Source organism: Canis lupus, chromosome 4 (assembly GCF_048164855.1).
Source record: "Canis lupus baileyi chromosome 4, mCanLup2.hap1, whole genome shotgun sequence".
NCBI lineage: Eukaryota > Metazoa > Chordata > Mammalia > Carnivora > Canidae > Canis > Canis lupus.
Genome location: NC_132841.1, coordinates 50,791,578 through 50,813,584, shown reverse-complemented (window position 1 = coordinate 50,813,584; position 22,007 = coordinate 50,791,578). Strand labels below are relative to the sequence as shown.

General features: G+C 39.3%; 1 protein-coding gene across 14 annotated transcripts in view; it reads right to left on the bottom strand.

Moving 5' to 3' along the window:
* Positions 1 to 22,007, bottom strand: part of ATP10B (ATPase phospholipid transporting 10B (putative)) — a 331,154-nt gene that overhangs the window by 111,572 nt on the left and 197,575 nt on the right. For 12 of the 14 annotated variants that reach the window (XR_012029896.1, XR_012029895.1, XM_072824282.1 and 9 more), the window contains 2 exons: positions 14,516 to 14,810; positions 13,327 to 13,521 (listed from right to left, as the gene is read on the bottom strand). Coding sequence is in view for 11 of the 14 variants with exons in the window: in XM_072824282.1 (XP_072680383.1) it covers positions 13,327 to 13,521; positions 14,516 to 14,790 (470 nt within the window). In the remaining 3 variants the exon portion in view is untranslated. Of the gene's footprint in view, positions 1 to 1,328; positions 1,421 to 12,034; positions 12,697 to 13,326; positions 13,522 to 14,515; positions 14,811 to 22,007 lie in introns of those variants that run through there. The other 2 variants (XM_072824276.1, XM_072824279.1) reach the window with 2 other exon arrangements.

The window sequence follows — 22,007 nt, the reverse complement described above, 5'->3', positions numbered from 1 at the left end:
ACTTAGGGCTCTGGCTACTGGCACAAACTCCCAGAAAAGTATATCCTTAAAATCAATCCTGCCCAGCATGTTCATTTGCAAATGTTAATAGACTGATTTGAAAGTTTATATAAAGAGGCAAAAGACCCAGAATAGCCAACATGATATAAAGGAGAACAAAATTGGAGGACTATTACTACCTGACTTCAAGACTTCAAGCTAGAGTAATCGAGACATTGTGGTACAGGTGAAAGAACAGATAAGCAGATCAATAGAACAGAAGACAGAACTCAGAAATATATATGTAATCTTTGACAAAGGACCAAAGACAATACAATGGAGTAAAGATAGTCCTTTCAACAAATGGTGCTAGAACTGGACACCTACAGACAAACAAATGAATTTAGACACAGATCTTAACACCCTTTCCCTAAATAACTCAAAATGTATCATAGACCTAAATGCAAAACACAAAACTATAAGACTTTTAGAAGTTAACATAGAAAATCCAAATGACCTTGTGTGTGGTGATGACTTTTTAGATACAACACCAAAGGCACTATCCATGAAAGAAATAATTGATAAGCTGGACTTCATTAAATTTAAAAACCTCTGCTCGGCAAAAGAAAATGTCAAGAGAATGAAAACACAACCACAGACCAGGAGAAAATATGTGTCTTACAAAACACACATCTGATAAAGGACTATAATCCAAAATATATGAATAATTAAAACTCAACAATAAGAAAATAAACAACTCAATTTAAAAAATGGGTAAAAGTGCTGGACAGACACTTCATCAAAGAGGATATACAGGTGGCAAATAAGCATATGAAAAGATGCTTTAGATCATATATCATTAGAGAAATGCAAATTAAAACTGTGTGATACCATTACACACTTAATAGAAGAGCCAAAATCCAGAACTCTGACAACACGGAATGCTGGCAATGATATGGAGCAATAAGGACCCTTATTCATTGCTGGTGGACATGTACAATCGTACAGCCACTTTGGAAGAAAGTTCAATAGTTTCTTACAAAACTAAACATATTTTTACCACATGATCCAGTATCATGCTCCTTGGTATTTACCCAAAGGAGTTAAAAACTTATGTCCATACAAAAACCTGCACATGGATGTTTATAGCAGATTTATTCATAATTGCCAAAATTTGGAAGCAAGCAAGATGACCTTCAGTAGGTAAAGAGATAAACTGTGGTATATCCAAAGAATGAAAATATTAATCAACACTAAAGAGAAATGAGGTATTAAGACACAAAAAGATAGGAAGGAACTGTAAACGCACATTACTAAGTGAAAGAAGCCAATCTGAAAAGGCTACATACTGTTTGATTCCAAGTATATGACATTCTGGAAAAGGCAAAACTGTGGAGACATAAAAAGATCAAGGGTTGCTAGGGGTTGGAGAGGGGTAGGGTGGGGAAGGATGTAAAGGCAGAGTGCAGAGGACTTTTAATGCAGTTAAACAATTCTTTATGACACTATAATGATGGATATGTTACTATACATTTGTCCAAATGCACAAAATATATAACACTAAGAGTGAGCTATAATATAAACTATGGACTTTAGGTGGTTATGATGTGTTGTGACAAATGTAGCACTCTGATGGGGGATGTTGAAAATGAGGAAGGTTATGCATGAATGGGAGCTAGGGATATATGGGAAATCTCTGTACCTTTCCCCTAATTTTGTTGTGAATCAACCTAAGACTGCTCTAATAAAAAATAAAGACTTAATAAAAACAATACCAACAACAAATCAGTGCCAAAGGGATTTGATGGATTTCCAATTCTACTCATATTACTCAGGTAAGGATACTGAGGCTAGGAGTGACATGGCCAAGGTACACAGTCACAAAGTTTGCACTGGAACCTCTACTCTTTCCATGGTGCTAAGCAGGAGGACCAACGGCCCCGTGGCTGGCTCAGGAATACTTGTAATACAGAATTGTTTTGCCAGTCGTATGTTGAGGTAGAGGCAGTACTGGAGAGTGGTTAAAAGCTTTGGAATCAGGCTCACCTGATTTGAAACCTGGAACTATGGAACTATCTCTTATATGTGGTGTTGCTTTGAACCCACTGCTTAACTGTCTGACCCTCAATTTATTCATCTATCAAATAGGACAGCTAAAATACATTCTATAGGTTATAGTGAGAGCTAACAAAAATAATATATGAGAATTGTTTAATGATTGCACAGCAAATGGCATTTACTGCTGCTATGATTATCGTTATAGTTATTTTAGCTTGGAGCAAACAGGGTCACTGCTGTGGAGACAGTAGACTAGAGATAGTGTAATTGTCTGTTTTTATGAACTCATATGAATGAGGTGCTCTCTTTCTTTCTTTCTTTCTTTCTTTCTTTCTTTCTTTCTTTCTTTCTTTCTTTCTTTCTTTCTTTCTTTCTTTCTTTCTTCTTTCTTTCTTTTTTTTCCTGTGGGAGGAACCTGGCAAGAGGGTGTAGAAGATTTGGAAAGGGACAAAGGGATGAAGGGTTGTGTGGCCTCTGTCCCTGACCTGGCCTCAGGAAATGGAACAGAAGCTAAAGCAAAGCAGTTATGTTAAAGACAGCCTAAGTCTGGGTAGTGAGTACCCCCTGCCTGGCTATTCCTTGCCCTCTGTATCCACCTGTCAGCTACAGACCCCAGTGATAGGGCTTCAGGTTTACAGGACCAAGAAAAGTACCAGAAGGGGACAGTGGAGGCCAGAGGAATGGTAGGATACTTTGATTTCTGGCTTGGCTGGAAATACTGAGGGACACAGTGATACTCCTTATATCTAAGTATGCCTAGGCATATCTAGGAAGGCTTGAAATTAGGGTGGGACGACATGTCCCAAATCAGCAGTTTGGGGCGAGTGTCACTGGGGTATATGTATTAATGTGACCTCACCCAGGAGCCAATGAGGCTTAACACAACCAGTCATATTTGTTATTAAAGTCCTTCTCTATACTGAGAGTCTCATTTTGTATTGAAGCTCCAAGGAGTAGTAGTCCAACCCTTGACTTCTTTGTGCACATGACTGTGACACACAGAAAGCAGAAAGGAGCTTGGAATGGTACAAAGCAGTGATGGCCATGGAAATACCATGCTTAGGGGACACAAGAGTCGCAGGTGTAATCCATCAAGGTCACATTCACAGAGTATGGAGAAGCAGCCTGGGAGTACTGAAGGCATAAGATATTACCCGAAATGCCCTCCCTTGAGCCTCTGCAGATCCAAATGCTACCTTTTACTTTCGTTCTTTGGCACTGAGCATCAGTGATACACCTCTCTTTGCCCCATTTTCTGGCCTATTGTGGTCCTATTTCCTAACTGTTTTGTGTATCTTTTACTTTCAACAATATAATAAGCTTGTGGAGAGCTAGTATGACCCCGAGCCTTATATTTCTGTTACTACATAGGGTCTGATGGGGTGTTTAGTGTATGGAGAAGTGTTCAGTAAACATTTAGCAACTGATTCTGTATAGATTTGTCTTGAACATGAGGCAGAAGAAGGGAAGTTTTTCCTAACCTTTAGCCATTTTAGCATCTAATCTATCTTTTTTTCTGTTATGGACTCACCAGAGGAGACTTCTGATAATATACAATATAACACAACACAACACAATATGCTTATCTGTCTCCGTCCATCACTTAAGATACATTACTATTTAGCTGCCTGATAATGAAACAACTTTTATTATTACCATTATCTTCATTTCATAGATGAGAAAGCAGGCCCAGAAAAGTTATCTAAATTATGTAAGGTCACATAGATATGTCTACCAGAACATAGAAGTGATAGGCATCGGAGTTTCATGGCTTGATGTGGTCTCTTCGTTCTGTTTGGGAATGAAGTATGAAGCAGATGAAGCCTCAGAAGCTGGTGACCGAATCAATTGGAGTTGGGATGAAAATAGGAGCCTCACCTTTTAGAATTGTGAGCTCCTTAACAGGCCATAAATCCTCACTTGCCAAAATGTAAGTCATGCCTGTTGACATGAGGGCAGAGCTTCAGGGACACTTGGATTGTTTTATGACTCTTCTACCCATTGAGTTGTGGAGAAGACCTAATGCATTCTATCCTGAAATGACAAGCTGAATTGGCCTAAATAGTTTATGGCCTTCTGTGAGCACAGGGGAGGCAGTGGGAATAGGGTGGGCACTTGTAAAATTGACGCTTCAGAGCAGAGCCTAGTTTGGTGATGCCAAATGCAGAGCAAAGATGTGTGGGATGAATGCAATGGTCTGCTGGTCTGTAAACTCCAGCCAGTGGTGCTTTTCATGCTCATGCTTCAGATGACACTAGATGTTTCTCTCTTGTCTGCATTTTTCAGATTCTTCCCTCAGGCCCATTTTGCTATGTTCAAGAGCTTGGAGTTCAAGTTCTTTAGCTAAAGAGTTTGTCTTCTCTTGTGTGGTTTCAAATGCCAGCCAATGGCATTTCTTCCTTAATCCTTTTGGCTCAAGGTCATGGCAACTCCTGGCTAACAAGACTATAGAACCCTCTTCGGCAATATTTTAGCTAACATTTTCTGAATGCTACTGAATGCCAGGCAATACACTAAGCGTTTGACATACGTTCTCTCATTTAGTACCCACAGCAACCCCGTGAAGGTAGTTTCAGAGTGAAGGTGTGTTTATGTGTCTTGAGGTTAGAATAATCCTGGCAAAGCCTGAATTCTGTCCTTATCAATCATCTCATCTCCTTTGGGTTTCCCAAAGAGCTGTTACTTAGAGTAAATAATAGTGAAATGGGGCCCAAACAGCTGCTTTATTAATGCCACACAAGGATGATATTCTAATGCATGCTCTATGTTAGAAGTTGGGTTGGACAAAGTGCCCTTGGCTCTGGGCTAATTGAGGCCATCTGGATCATTTGCCTGAATGTAAGTGTTGGTGTGAGTGTGCTCAAGAATGCTGTGGAAAGGGAGGAGGGAGATGGATGGCCCAGTTCCAGAGTTTCTCGATTTCAGGTTCTGCCCCATAGAAGAGAAACGAGGGAGCAGAGCCTTGCTTTTTACTACCAAAATAAATGATTCCTCCCTTGTATGTGTGGAGAGTGTAGCATGAAAGTTAGATTCAGGCTGGGCCTGGCATTGGAAAAATGAGAGTTGAAGTCACTGGACATTAAGAAAAAAAAATTACATAGTATGATTTATGGTGCAGACACAGTGTTAAACAATTTATAAAGATGATCTCGGGCAGCCCGGGTGGCTCAGTGGTTTAGTGCCACCTTCAGCCTGGGGTGTGTTCCTGGAGACCCAGGATCAAGGTCCATGTCAGGCTCACTGTGTGGAATGGAGCCTGCTTCTTCCTCTGCCTGTGTCTGTGCTTCTCTCTTTCTCTCTTTCTGTGTCTCTCATGAATAAATAAATAAAATCTTAAAAAAAAAAGATGATCTCATTCCATCCACAGGACACTTAAGAAATAGGTGCTAGCGATGTTCCCACTTTACAGATGTTGAAATGAAGGTTCAAGCGATCAAGTCACTACATGTAGTCACAAGTTTAGTAAGTGGCAGTTCTGGGACTATCCTAGGTCTGATGCCAAAGTCCATGATGCCAAGCATCCAGTAAGAGGTCACATTTTATTTTTATTTTTTATTTTTTATTTTTATTTTTTTTATTTTATTTTAAATTTTTATTTTTATTTATTTATGATAGTCACAGAGAGAGAGAGGCAGAGACACAGGCAGAGGGAGAAGCAGGCTCCATGCACCGGGAGCCTGATGTGGGATTCGATCCCGGGTCTCCAGGATCGCGCCCTGGGCCAAAGGCAGGCTGCGCCACCCAGGGATCCCAAGGTCACATTTTAAATGCCATTTTTGAGATTCATTTTTCACCCTCTTTTGCAACACATTGTATAGTTTATTTCTATAGCTCTGTTATTTTCAAGCCCTTTTGCAAGTTAAACGCACATCTTTTGCAAGTCAAACGCACATCTTTTCACAAATATAACATAGAGATTATGATCACTATTTAAAGATGAGACAAACGGGGCCCCAACTGCCTAAGTGACTTCACTGAAATCATACAGCTAATTAGTGGCAGACTCAGGATCAGGACTTCTGGTTTCCACATTCTTAGGCTTTCCAATGGGGACTCTGGCATAAAAGGGGACTAACGTACAAATAAAAAGAGTTTGCAGGCCAGGCTTCTTTTTTCCCAACAGAGCTGGCCATTGCTGGGAAATCATGCCATCAGTGCTATGCTGTCAAAAGCCTGACTACTCTCCTGTAACATCTGGAATTATTTGTCTATTATAGTGGCCACCTGACTTCCAGGAAAAAGAATCTCCCAAGTATTAGCAGAAGAGCCAGAAATTTAAAGTTTCTGAGTCATTCTTCTAAATTTCTGACATTTCCTGACCTGGTCTTCTTTTTTTTTTTTTTTTTATTTTAAGATTATGTTTATTTATTCATGATAGACGTAGAGAGAGAGAGAGAGGCAGAGACACAGGCAGAGGGAGAAGCAGGCTCCATGCCAGGAGCCCGACGTGGGACTCGATCTTGGGACCCCAGGACCGCACCCTGTGCCAAAGGCAGGTGCTAAACCGCTGAGCCACCCAGGGATCCCTTGACCTGGTCTTTTGATACCAGCATAAGCCACACATAAAATCTTTAGTTCACTCATGATCAGGAGTTAGGGACAATTGAGGCTAATCAGGGAGAGTTAGGGGGCTAAGGAAGCAGACTTCCTAAGATCCCCAAAATGCTGAGGTGTTAAGGAAACCAGAGATAAGGGAACAAGCCAGAACACTTTGCCCTAAGGTGTGGGCAGGGAGGGTGTCTTGTTTAACAGCTACTTGTAACCAACAAAAAATCATCAGACTCTACAAAGGAAGTAAGTCATTAAAGATGTTATCACCAGTCCTTACTCAATGGTGATATCAGTGGATATGTTAAAGAATTTAGGTTCCCTGATTAGGCTCTTAATAAAAGACCAACCCTACAAGCCCTCAGTGGCAAACCCTCTCACTTCTGAGAGTTTTCTCTGTATCTTAGCTTAATGAACTTCTATGCCCTTACTCACTCTCCCACGTCCACGAGATTCATCCCTCGACTCTGAGACAAAGAACTAAACTCTCCCGTATCAATCAGGCTATGAACTAAAATACGTTCCTTCTGCCTGTTTAAATGTTGCTCATCTTTCGATACCTCTTGAAATGTGCCCTCTTCAGGGAAGCCTTCCCTCAGCCTTGATGTTTTCCACAGGCAGAATTACTGTGGTCCTTTCTGCGTAGGCATGGGACACTGGAACTGTTTACAATTTCCTTGTGATCACTGGACTGAGAACCCCTGGGGTGTACTCAGGGTCTACCATGTGGTGTACACACACTAGATCCTGAATGCATATTTGAAAACAAATGACTGCTCAGCTGCTGAGACACTGGAGGGCTTTCATTTCATTATAATATGTAGACAAACCTGTCATAGATCTCTTCGGTTCACACCCCTGCTTCCTTACTGCATGTTTTCTGAATACAAATAATAATCTAAGCTGAATGGAAGGATAGAAATCTCTTGCTGGGTATGGTTCCTAGATTCATTAAGCGGAGCCCTGGGAGAAACTAAGCTAATACAATTCTGAAGCTAATCTCTTCTTGAAGTCATTCCATAAATCTGATTAATGGGTCATCTTTAGACCACAGGCACAGTCGCTATATTAAAAGAAAATGCTCTAACAGGATTGTAATTCTGTTAACAAGGCTTCTGCTGTTTGCAAAAGGAGTCTCTCACAGTATAAACAAGTCTGGGCTGCATGATGCATGGGATTGGGTTGAACAAAATTCTAAGGGTCCAATATTCAATTACATGCATGTGTATGCATACACACACACAGACACACACATACAAAGGCATCATTTTTCAAATGTGTGAATCTGAGACAAAATGGGTAGAGCTAATGCTGGAGATATAAGCTTTTATGTTGTTCTTTAAAAACAAATCGTCCTCTTGGACCTTGTATTCTTTGCCTGACATCTTATCATGTGTCATCAGTATTTGGCAAAAGAAAGTGTCCTTCAGCATCCATCAGGTAAGATAACTGACACTTACCTAGCATTTCCTACCTTCCTTTTCTGGGGTCTTTTATAGAATCAATCCACTTAAGAGTTAGGAGAACTTTACTGATAGATAGATAGATAGATAGATAGATAGATAGATAGATAATTACAGAATGTCCCCAAGAGTATATGTTCCTGTTAATATGTAGAAAGCAATTTACAAAGAGCTTAGGCTCAAATATATTTTTAGATGATGGTATCGAGTACATAGAGGTGGCCTCTCCAATATCTGTTCCTCTTTCTCTTAGAAACTACCTTATTATTATTTTTTTCCCTTTGGATTTTACATTTTCTCTGGGTAGCAGATATGCCTCCAGGGAAATTGTCTTTATGCTGAACTGTGGTTCAGGTAAAGTTTAGCTAGCATAATTCCATCTCCTGCTCACAGGGATTAGTTCAGGTTTGAACATGTGACCCACTGGGGTCACTGAGGTATAAGGAACGTCTGGAAAGTAAGCCTCCTTGACCTTCCAACAATGCTCCCAGAAGTGCCCTTCTTTTTCCCCTTTGTGAGTTACCACATGTAGATATGAAGGCTGGAGCTGCTGCAGCCAGTCTTGCTGCCTGAGGGAAGTCTGCCTGAGGGTTAAGATGATACAGAGGGGACTGAATGAAAAGGACCGCTAAGTGCTATATCTAGAATGAAGACTCAACTATACCCAATCACCTGCCCATCTCAGAGCATTTGTAGTGCCTTAAACCAACAACTCTATTCGTTGTTTAAATTTGAGTTGGGGGGATCCCTGCGTGGCTTAGTGGCTTAGTGCCTGTCTTCAGCCCAAGGCAAGATCCTGGAGACCTGGGATGGAGTCCCAAATTGGGCTCCCTGCATGGAGTCTGCTTCTCCCTCTGCCTGTGTCTCTGCCTCTCTCTCTCTGTGTGTCTCTCATGAATAAATAAAGAACATCTTGAAAAAAAAAATTGAGTTGGTTTCTGCTGCTTACAGCAGAGAGTATTTCAACAGACACAGCTGAGTTAAGCAAGATTCCATAGGTTACTTACAGAGGGTCCTCCCAGGACCTTTATTATGCTAATGTGCATTGTTAGATTCAAGAGAAACATCAAGTATGTCCTATTTTCCAAATTTATTTGGTTGTAGATTCTGTTCTTTCCCAGCCCATTTCATAGGACAAGATCTAGTCTGACTTCAAGGTTTATAAAAGTGGAAACTGAGATCCAGAGATTTAAATGACTTTTCTAAGGTATTATTAGTTAGTCACAGACCTGGGCCTAAAGTTTAGACCTACTGAATACCAGGCCTGTGTAACTTCAAAGTCACACCCATAGTGGAATTTTAGAAACAAAACAGGATTATAGGGGAAGAGAGGAAAAAATAAAACAAGAAATCAGAGAGGGAGGCAAGCCTTATAGACTCTTAATGTAGGAAACAAACTGAGGGTTTCTGGAGCGGAGGGGATGGGGGACAAGGGTAACTGGGTGATGAACATTAAGGAGGGCATGTGATGTAATGAGCACTAGGCATTATATAAGACTGATGAATCACTACCTCTACCTCTGAAACCAATAATACATTATATGTAAACTTACTGAATTTAAATAAAAAACAAAACAAACAAAAGAAAACCAAAAAAACCAGTCACACCCCATCCCTGCCCAAAGAGTGAGGTTCCCTCACTCAAGATGAATCTCAAAAGAAGAATCTAATAACTCTTTTGCAGACACTCCAGATTCCTTAGGACCAAATTATAAAGCAAAGTTTGCAAAATAGGGGCTTCCAGCAAAATAAGAACTTCAAGTCAAACAAAATAGGCATGAAGTATTTGAAAAAATTATAGCAGGTTATTTCATTTAAATATGAGGTTATTTCAAATAAAAGTATTAACTTCTAAGCTCCTTTAATAAAGTTCAGACAATCTGGCTACACTAGGCCTATATTGCCACATGCTAACCAGTTCTGCCTCCTGTACAAGAACACCAGTCCCCCTGTTTGCCACAGGGCCCACCATTCCCTATCTCATCTGGACTCTGATGTCGAGGATCAGCTCCCATTTATCAGTACACAGATAATATTGCTTTTCTCTTTGTATCTAGTCTCTCTGATTCATTCAATTACCTGCCTAGCCCTGTAGTCAATTATTTTGCTATATTGAAGAAGGTAAAATTCCCCAAATTGAAATGTTAATATATGTTAAAAATTTTTCCAAGGTTAAGTAAGTTTGGAATAACACTGAGCTAAGGATGGACAGATTTTTTTACTGTACAACTTTTCTTAGTTCCCTCTTGGAACATGGGTTAAGAGGGCCAATGCATAATTTTTTTATCATAAGTGTCTTTTTTTTGCACACCACCCCTTTGTCATTATTTTTCCACTGAATATACTTTGGGAAATACTGCTACGATAGAACCTCTTATGTCGCTCACTGCCAATGAACCTGTGGACCAAAGTCTCTTTTTGCTAGGATTGCTATCACCTCGGTTTTTCTCTGTTCTCTGGAAGCTATTTTGAGAACAGAACAACAGCCTAGCCTACATCAGACCAAATCCCACCTCAGGTCAGGATCAGGATCAGAATCAGATCAGGATCTGATCGACACTGGATCAGATCAGGATCTGATCAACACTGACATTATCCCCAAGAACAGGCCCATAATTCTAGGAAGCATAGAGCTGAGGATTTCTGGCAGATAAAGGAGAATCAGATCAAGGTAATTGAGGTCCACACTCATTCTTCCCTAAAGAACCAGCTTCCTGGCTCACCATTGTGTGTCTTCTCTGAGAAACACAACAAAGGAGAAAAGTAGCAAACAAAAAGTGATGGGGTTGACTGGTGACAGTCTCTTCAAAGAAAGCAACCTGACAATCATTTTCCCTATCTTTATGATTTTATTATTCAAAGGTGAGGAAAGACTAAATCTCATCTCTAGGTGTTCAGTGGGCTAACAACAATCAAAACAATTAGATTTAGCTGAAAACTCTCTGTCTCTCTCTCTCTGTCTCTGTCTCTGTCTCTCTGTCTCTCTCTCTCTTCAGAGAACTTTCTTAGACATGTAACTGTGGCCCTGCAAGCAAAGCCTCCAGAAGACATGTGATGCTGAGGGAGGGCATGGAGTTTTTCATAGAGATTCCCTGGAGACAAATGAGCCCTTTGCATTTGATAATCTCTTAGAAACCCGCTCATCAGCCAGCTCTAAGTTGGTTACCAGTTACTTCCATTCTCCTGGGAAAGAGAACTCCTCCTTAGAAGAAAGCTCCTAAATGGCTGCAGTACATATCTTGAAGCCAGCCCCTTTCATTCTAAGAGTGGCCACAGTGACTACAGAACTTTAGATGATAAAACAAGGCTCAGAGAAGTTGGGTCACCTGCCTAACATCATATGGTTCATGAGTGATTTGACCCAAGTAGTGTGTATCCAGTTTATCTAATAAAATGTTCTACTACTGCTCTCCTGAAAAACAGCGATGCCTCTTCCCTCCAAGAGTCTCCAAATATGCTCTAGTGTGCTTATAGTCACACTGGACTAAGAATGGGTAAGACTTTATACAAAACTCTTAAATGGTAAGTGCTTTTGAACCACCAAAGAAAATGCCACATTAAGGTCTTCTCTTCTAATTTTAACAAACAATGTATTCAAGGGGTGCTTGGGTGGATCAGTTGATTATGTGGGTTAAGTGTCAGATTCTTGGTTTTGGCTCAGATCATGATCTCAGGGTTATAAGATCAGCCCCACCTCAGACTCTACACTCAGCGCAGAGTCTGCTTGTGCCTCTCCCTCTTCCTGCTTGCACACACTCTCTCTCAAATAGATATATTAAAATATATATACAACAGATTCAAGCCTCCACTTTTTAAAATTTGGTTTTAGATAATAATTCTGACTGTAGAGAATTAAACAGCTTCACTGAAATAAAATGATGCTATCTCCCTACTCCATTCCCTCTATAAATAGTAGTAGTAGTGGTAGCAGCCCCAGAAAGATCAGACCTAGGCTCACAAGACTTCCCCATTGGGTTTTGCTTTACCTGATATAGATGAGACACTCCTGGTTATTGATCACTTTATCAGATTTGTATCTCCGGAGGTCTTCCCAAGCATCTTTGATGGCAGTGACTGCCAGAATGATACAGATAGGTATCATGCTCACCTCAGGCTGGAAAGCATTAACCACAGGCACAAAATTCAGAACCACAATGCCCAGAAAATAGAGATTGGCAAAACGGTGTAGCTGTTCAAAGATGTTCTTGGGTATGAAGGACAACACAGTGTACTTGCTGGTCTTAATTTGATTCCCACAGTAATTCCTGTTGGGATTCTCTTTGTAGGACCATCTTTCAAAGGACAAGTTGGAGATTACCACTCGTTTCTTGTCTTCTTTCCTTTTCTGCCGTTTCTTCCCTTCCTTTCTCATCTCTGCTCAATCCCGTCTCTTTAATTCTCATAGCAGGGCATGTGAGTTCCTTGTAAAAGAATTTTTTCCCTAATCAGTTCCATTGTTCAGCTGCTAGTGAGTCATGTCCCTGATATCTTTTACTTGCCTTCTCTGCTGGAAATTTCTCTCTTCTTTCAAAAGGAAAATTAAAAATAAGTAGCTGGTTTACAAACACCAGGTGAGAAATGACAAGGAAAAAGCTTGCGGAGAACAGGTGTACACCTGCCAGTCCACTTCCTTCTACCTATTGAGACTCCGCCTGTTGGAATGTAGACGTCACCCACATGGATCTTCCTTTTCCACCCAGGCAGCCAAGGACAGTTGTGCCAACTCTAGGTCCTAAAGCCTACCTGGTTAAGTTTTAAAAACAAGGAGCCTCAGATGCTTTAAAAATAGTACACATTTTCATGTTTGGGAGACATTGCCTGTCACTCTCCAAAGAGCTGCGCTTCAACGTGGTCTCTTGAGATGAACTAGTCAGTTCTAGAGTCAATTCTTGAGCTTTCAACCCCACTGTTAATAATATAGCATTCTTATACTTAATAATTTGAGTGTTTACACATGTTAAGTTAAGGTTTCTAAATCTCAGCACTATTGACATTCTTTGTTGTGGAGGGCTGTCCTGTATATTGTAAGATGTTTAGCATCATCCTTCTGCCTTTATCCACTACATGTCATTGTCATATTCCTTCCCAATGTGGCAGCCAAAAATGTCTCCAGACATTGTCAAATATTCACTGCTGGGAAAAATCGCCTCAGTTGAGAATCACTGAATTAAGTGAACTTAAGAAAACAAAATGAGAAGAGAGACCAATCCTTTGAAAAAGCTGATGAGTTTATATAACCTATTCTCAAGAAAGCAAAGAGAAGGATGATTTCTCTTACCTTTCATATATCCAGATGTTGGAGCAGTTGATCTCTCTATCAAAACGATGTCTCTTGAAGTCCTCCATGCCATCCTTGACCATGATGATGAATAGTACAATGGCCAATGGTAACATGGTGATTTCTCTGTGGAAAACTTCCATGGAGGGCATCCAGTTCAGAATCACCAGGAACAGAAAATAGAGGTTAGCCCATCTGGAAGGAGCAAGAAAAGTGTGAGTGAAAGCCAAGGGGAAGAAAATATACTCTCCACACTATTTCTTCCCTACTGTTGGCCCTTACCAACTAAAATGACATTCTCTTTCAGTATCACTTTGAATTATGGTAAGGAATTTAAAGCCACATGCAGTTATATTCAAACTCGAACTGTTCACTAGTTTTGTGACTTTCTGGGGCTTGTTTCAACTTGTATAAAATGGGGATACCACTACCTACTTTAAAGGACTCATATAAATATTACAAAGGATAATATTTGTTACACACACAATAGAGGGTTCTCAATCATAGTAGTTGTTAAAGAATTATAGCTTGATATACAAATTTAGGATGATATCTAGGTAGATATTTTGCTTTATAATTAAAAGATGATCTTTCATGTACTAACTCAAAATTATGGCTTACATTTTTAGGTTTTCCAAGTGCATCTTTCTCCCTCTTGCTACTATGTCTTTGCACATGAAGGTTTGTTGGCAAGAACATTCCCCTGGCTCCCTTCCTGACTTTTGTTTTTACCCAGTTAATGCATTCTCTTCTTTCAGGTTATACTTCAATTGTCGCTTTCTCCTGGAAGTCTTTTCTGAATTTCTTAACAAGGGCAGATCTCTCTCTTATTCACTCTAAGATTACATATACTTCTCCGTGGAAGTATTTATCGAAGTTCTAATTTTACATCAGTTTATATAATTCTTAAAATTAAATCTGTTTCTTTCACTAGAAAGTATAGTCAGGGCTATCTCTCTCTTGTTTTTTTTTTTTCCCTCACGTATCTCTAGCAGCTAACACATGCCCTAACACAGATTAGAATCTGATATTTATTGAATGAATGAATGAGCAAATGAATGACAAGTCTTTTCAAGATATATGCATTTAGATGTTAAAGGATAGGTGGCTCAGAGGGCAACATCTTTGTCCAGAAATACTGGCAAAAACTTGGTTAAAGCACATATTATTTAGCTAAGTGGTTGTGTACCTATGAAACTGCTCAAAGAGATTCTGCGGCAGGAAGGTGAGGAAGGTATATTTGGTTGTGCAGATTCTGTTGCCGGAGTATCTCCTGGAGACCTCTGCCCAATCTTGGTGGCACATGCTGTTGTTGGGGAACACGACCCGCTGCTGTGTCAGGTTGTAGCTTTGCCTCCCCTTCTCTTGGGACAACAGTGGTGTGGCTTCTGATGGCGACTGAGGGAGCGCATCTCTGACTCGCCATTGCCACCGGTGCCAAGCTGAGTCCACTGAAAGAGCCATTTCTGGCAGTAAGTTATGATCTGAAAACAGACACATGTAGTTGCCATGGTCAGAAGTAAATATGTGGTATACTGGCTTACCACTTGTCCACTCATCCATCCAAGATAGATTCTGGGATACAAAGTCAGAAAAATAGGTTCAATCCCAGAAACCATGTGTTCAAGAATGAAAGACATAAAGCAAATAATCATATAAATACACAAAAAGCACCATGATAAGCACCATGAAAGCATTTAAGATACAGGGAGGGTGCTGATGACCTTGTTGGGCCTATCAGGAAAAGTATGGCCCTGTAGGCTATGGCCCTAGAGGTCAGAATGAGATCTGTATCTTCCTAACTTGGGTTGTCCCTCTCTTTCATGGTCTTCAGTGTCCTCACTGTACTATGAGGAAAACTAGTTTTATTCTAATTTTTTCACAAACTTTTTAGGGAATGAATTACATAGTACATAAAAGTATGCTGAGCCATGTCTTAAAGGGAAAGGTGTTTTCTAGCTCTAAAATTTTCTGGTACTGATATTTTGGGGAACCTCATTTGTGGTCAGAACCTCAAATGAGAGTCATAGGTAGGACAGAGGAGACAGTTTCTTTCCTAGGAAACTTTGGCCTGAGGTGACTGGGCTGTACAGAATGTCATTCTATGTACACTTTTTTTTTTTCTTTTTCAGTGTGGTTGACTGGGGTTGAAGGTGGGAGACCCCTTCCTTCCTCTCCAACTCCATTTAGTAGTTTCTGAAACTGAGCACTTATTCAGATAATCCTCCTAGATGGTGGACAAATACTACTTTTTCTAGGATATTCCAGTTCTTGAGCTCTTTTAATGGAACCTATAAGCAAGCCTTCAAGTTTTCTTCTGGCCATTCTTGCTTAAAGACCCTGAGGGATATTCAAATACATTCTTTGTAAGAAGTTGTATGTGATGAGGGTTCTCACTTAGTAGGCTCACAGGATAATTTTCTTTTTGAATAAATGGACGAATGAACGTCAGGTATTATTAATCTTACAATGAGAAAGCTCACCTGTCATTGAAAATATGATTCTTTAAAGAGAAAAAGTTCCATTTCTAGTTTAAATGTTAATATTTTACCTTCTGATGCCCATATGATCTGACCCTTATCATAATTCTCCTCATGAGTTTAATCAATCCAAATGATTTTCAATCCAGAAGAGCTCTTCAGAGTCTTAAGTGAACCCTTGTAGCAAGCATGAAAAAATAAATGCAATTACTGATGCTCATCATAATGTGGCCAAAGCAATATTATGACATATGGTAAGCTAGAAATAATATTACATATTTTCTTTCTCATTATAAAAAATGTCCCTTTCATGGATTTTTTTATTATTATAAAAGAAAAAGAAATGAAAAGATAATTCATGAATAGAGTTGAAAATGCAAATGAGAAATCTTGCTGTGGCTAATGCCATACATATCAAACTTCTCTTAACTGAAGGTAATAAGGACTTCATAAAGGAAGATTGGATTGATATGGCAGAAGCAGGTATTTTAGGTGGGGTGGATTAAAAAGTCCATTATTTATGTCATATCCTTTGCTTTTCTTTATTAACATTGTAAAATAAGCTTTCTTAAAAATAAAGCAGATGTAAAATGGATGCCAAACAAGTGAACTTAAATTTGATGAGGAACCAAATATTTCTATAGTTTCAAGGTATCTTCCCCCAAATTATTAATTACAATGCCAAAAAAAGAATCATTGCAGTAAAGGCAGACACCACCTTACCCAAGACATTAAAGCAAAATCACCAACATGGTATAACCTGACATTCTGTACCTCCTGTTATGATGAACCAAGGACATGGCATCATTTCTGTGGTAGTCACAAGGAAATATTGAAAAACCTCAAACTGGGGATTATTTTACAAAATAATTAATTTATGTCAAAGGTGTTAAATGTTAAAAGTCAAAGACAGGCAGGGAAACTTTCTGACTAAAAGATATGATAAGTAAATGTAATGTGTGATCTTGGGCTGGATCCTGGCCTGGGGGCGGGGGGAGATAAAATAGGCATAAAGGACATAAATAGACAATTCATAACATTTAAAAATGATTTCAGGACTAGTAATAGTATTTTAATAATGTCAAATTTCCCCATTATAATAATTGTATTGTGATTATAAATGAAAATGTTCTTGTTCCTAGGAAATTCACCCTAAAGTAGTTATGGGTAAACGGGCAAGATGTTTCAATGGTTCAGAAAATAATGTACGCATGTTTGTATATGTGTGTGTATATGTATACCTGTATATGTATACTAGGTTGGAAGGTTGTGCAGGGACGTTCCAGGCAGAAGAACTGGTTCTAGAAACAAAGTTCATAGGCGTGCCCTATAGAATACATGAAGTGAGAGACAAAGAACAGCGAAAGTTGATGCTGGAGGGACAGACAAGGACCAGCTGGCCTTGTTAAGGCTGTTATGCTGAGAGTAGAAAGGAAGAACTTTAGGCAGGGTAAACACCTGACCAGGGTTGTGGATCCCAGGCTTTATTTTGGCTAAAGCACACAAGAATGGGCTGGGTGGGGCCAGGATAGGATAGGAAGACAGCTCCTTAACCCAATGCTTCCTCTTTCTTCCAAGTAAGTTACTTCTTTCCAAAAGTAGAACAAGAAACAAAGGGGGATTGTGTAATCCTTTTATCTGAGGTGTGGTTTATTACTGCTTGCATAAAGGAAGGGGCATGTCTGAAGCAACTCTACAGGGTCCATCCAGTTACAGAGTCTTTTATTCTAATTTTCTGAAATGGAACCTCTCATTAACAATAAACTTGAGAAGTTTCTGGTTTTATTAAATCACACTCAGATCCTTATGGCTTGAAGTAGTAATTCTTTCTAGCACCACTATCATTTTCACCTGGGCAGAATGTCCTCTAGATGGTAGGGGATATATTTCTATTTGGTGGACCATTAGCCTAACATACTGAGTTAATTACAATTTACTGAGAAATCCTCTTCTCGTTCCCTGATTTTCTCCATCTTGTCTGGCCCATATTCCAATTAGCCCCAGTTCTTTTCATTTTTTATTTTAATGAACCAAGTAAACCCCATCTTTAGCAAATTCCAGTTTCACTGTTGGAGTCAACCAACCAGTCATTCTCTGAACCAAAAAATATTTGTTTTGTACTAAGTGAGTAAAACTTACACATCCATCTCTTTCTTCTGGAGCTTGCACTCTAGTGAGGTTGACAGATGCCAAACACATACTCAAAGAAATAAATATAAAGTTGACCCTTGAACAACATGGGTTTGAACCACATGTGTATGCTTATATGTGGATTTTTTTATACAACATAGTACTGTAAATGTATTTATAAATACATACTGTAAAAATCATATCATGATTTTTTAAAGATTTTATTTATTTATTCATGAGAGACAGAGAGAGAGAGGCAGAGACACAGGCAGAGGGAAGAGCAGGCTCCATACAGGCAACCCAACGTGGAACTTGATCCCAGGACCCCAGGATAACAACCTGAGCCGAAGGCAGACGTTCAACCACTGAGCCACCCAGGTGCCCCTCTCTTATGATTTTTTAAATAAGTTTTCTTTTTTTTTTAAGATTTTATTTATTTATTCATGAGAGACACACAGAGAGAGCCAGAGACACAGGCAGAGGGAGAAGAAGCAGGTTCCATGCAGTCCCGATGCGGGACTCCATCCCTGTAATCCGGGATCACGCCCTGAGCCAAAGACAAATGTTCAACCGCTGAGCCACCCAGGTGTCCCAATAACATTTTTTTTTCCAGCTTACTTCATTGTAAGAATACAATATGTAATACATATAACATTAAAAATATGTGCTAATTGACTATGTTTCCAAAGGTTTCTAGTCTACAATAGATTATTAGTGGTTAAGTTTTGGAGTCAAAAGTTATACGTGGATTTTTGACTGGGTGGGATGCCTGTCTCCCTAACCCACACACTCTTTAGGAGTCAACTGTGTATTCACCAACCATGGTAAGTGCCACAAAGCAGAACAGGGCATTACTGAGTGATGTGACCTTGTCTCTGATCAGGGGGATGAATGAGAGGCAACTGTATGGAATAAGTGTGTTTGTGGTGTGTGTGTGTGTGTGTGTGTGTGTGTGTGTGACTGGAAGTAAGAGTATCCTAGGAAGAAGCCACATTTGCAATTGTCCGGTGGCTAGAGCAAATATTGATTTTAAAAATTGCAAGAAAATTCAAGTTAAGGCTAGCAAACAGTAATAAGTGGAGACTAGAGAATTATTTTCCCTTCATGTCCAGTTCTTTAAGAATTATATCAGTTAGGCAGGATCATGAAGGAAAAAAAACCCTATAAAATTAAATTTAGTCTACACTTAGATTCTTGATAAGCAGCACACTATCTTGATACTAGAATTAATTAGAATCTAAGAAACTTTGGCCTTCAATAAACTGCAGGGGTTTTTAAAAGACATTCTACCGTGAGTGCTACAAAATGTGTAAACCTCATAAAATAATTTCCTCTTAGACATGTAGTTAACAAAAAACAATAGCCACCTTAAAATAATCAGGGGTAGTATGTCCTTAATCAATTATATCAGTTTTCCCCCAAATGCAATCATTCTTGAATCACGTTTCCAATTTTTCCATACTCAAAGGTCATTTGTTTTATTAAGTGCAAGTCAAGTCAGCTCACTGTTTAAAAGCTTAAAAACTGACTAACACTGATATAATGTTGACTATAACAATGGTATAATATTGATATCTGAAATTAGGGGTTTGATATATATTATTTTTTCAAGACACTAACATGGACCTACTTTTATTGAAATAAAAATGGTTGGGTCATTATCACAACGTTGTCCTAGACCTTCTATATCTCTCTTTGCTATTCTGAGAACCAGGTTCAGAAACATCACCAATTATAGAGAAAGTGTCAGTCATTTCCATCATTTGATGCTTATCTACTAATGCAAGAAAGGCTGCCAATATGTTTTGCAAGTTTTTTGTTTGTTTCCTAAAGAAGTGTCAAAACAACAAAGGCAGCAGCAACAAAAGTTTTTTCATCAATCCTAAATTAAATAAAAAATCCAGAGAACCTGATTCCTATCCATTCTCTGAGATCAAGGAAAGATTTGTAATACAAAAAGCTTATTACCAATTCCCTATTCATTTTGTTTTTTCCCACTTATTCTGATTGGATTTGCTTGAGGAAATTACTTTTAAATAGTAGTCTTCTACCTATTTTACTTATACCCATTTTACAGATGGAGAAACAACAGTAAGGGGAATAAAATAATACCTCTCTGGAAACTCCTTCCTCCCCTCTTTCAGAAAAACCTCTATGTGTTAGAATCCAAGATGTACTTTTTTCTTCACATTTTAATATTTTGAACCTAGGATATGTCACATAATTGATATGGTAATATTTCTTTTTTTCTTTTTACCCTCACAACATATTCATTTTTTAAAAAAGATTTATTTGTTCATGAGAGACACAGGCAGAGGGAGAAGCAGGCTCCATGCACAGAGCCCCATATGGGACTCGATCCCAGGACCACAGGATCACGACCTGAGCCAAAGACAGATGCTCAACCACTGAGCCCCCCAGGTGTCTCTCACAACATATTAAATTGATGACATTTTAGATTCAAGGCAACGTGTATAGTTGCAGGCCACAAAACAGAAATCCCAGTTTGAAAGCCCCTTACTAGGGCTTCCAGTTCTGGAACCTGCCTGGGAAAGTTTGGTAAGGCATTCTTGGGAAAGGAATGGCCAGCCCAAGGGGAGACCTTATTCTTCAGTGGAATTCAGAGAGGCTAGAAGCCTTAGGATGACAGAGCGTCAGAGCCTTCATTTGCCTTGTACTCAGCTACAGGATTCTACATACAGCTGCTGTGTGCAATCAGTTCTTGTAAGCACCAGCAAGTGCTATGTCCTGCCCAATGGGAAGAGTAAGAGCTGTGATTGTGCCTCATTCACAGGCTACAAAACGTGTCCTATAATTAGGATGCCAGATGCTGACTTCCTCCAGAGAGAAAGAAATATTGAATAAGAAATGTGTCTGAGGCCCCGGCACAGGGTGGGGTGTGGATTGTGGGTTTGGAGGCTGGTGAGAGTAGGGACCAGTGTGAAAGGGGAAGGCAGAGTGAGAAAGAAATAGCAATCACCTTGAATGAAATTAATTAGAAGGATGTACTTCTGTAGAAGATAATGACAACACATGACAAATGAAATCCTACAGAATGGGTTGTTGTGGAAGTGATCAGAGGGTAGATCTTTACAGAACTCAATCATCAATAGCATACCACACTCAGTCTCCATCACTAGTCTTTTTTGTGAATGTGATTTACCCTGATTTTTTCTTAGCATCTTGGTCCGTAAGAGCCTTACTCCAACGGATTTTCAAGGACAGCAATTGTTTCTTAAACAGATGAAAAGAAAGTTCTATGGTCTGCTATGTTATACTTCATTACTTCTCAGGTTTGTGGAGTTTAGGGCATCACCAGGTACCTACCAGGTACTGGTCTCACAGTAGGTGTACTTGAAGCTCAGCCCTCTCTCATGGGTTTTGGTCAAAAGTATCCCACTGCTTCTTTGCCATCTTCTCTTCTTTTCTAGATATCACAGCTTTAACGTTTCTAAAGCTTTGGATTCTCTCCAAAATTCACTTTGGTTCCAGTAGCCCCCATTCCTATGAGTAGCATCTCCCTTTACCTGAATGACCTGGAAGTTATTTTTTATTTCTTTTTTTTGGTACAATCTAATTTTTAAATTTATTTAACATCAATTAATTAACACATAGTGTATTATTAGTTTCAGAGATAGAGTTTAGTGATTCATCAGTTGCATATAACACCCAGTGCTCATCACATCATGTGCCCTCCTGAATACCATCACCCAGTTACCCCACCCTTCCATCCACCTCCCTTTCAGCAACCTTCAGTTTATTTCCTATAATTAAGAGTCTCTTCTGGTTTGTCTCCCTCTCTGATTTCTTTTTATTATATTTTTCCCTCCCTTCCCCTATGTTCACCTGTTTTGTTTCTTAAATTCCACATATGACTGAAATTTTATATTTGTCTTTCTCTGACTTATTTCACTTAGCATAATACCTTGTAGTTCATCCATGTCATTGCAAATGGTAAGATTTCACTTTTTTTTTTTTTTGATGAACAGGCAATCTATTTTTAAATTCTACCCATTTTCACCTTCTAAATATTTTTCAAATACAGCTGCTTCTCAACATTTCTACTGCTTC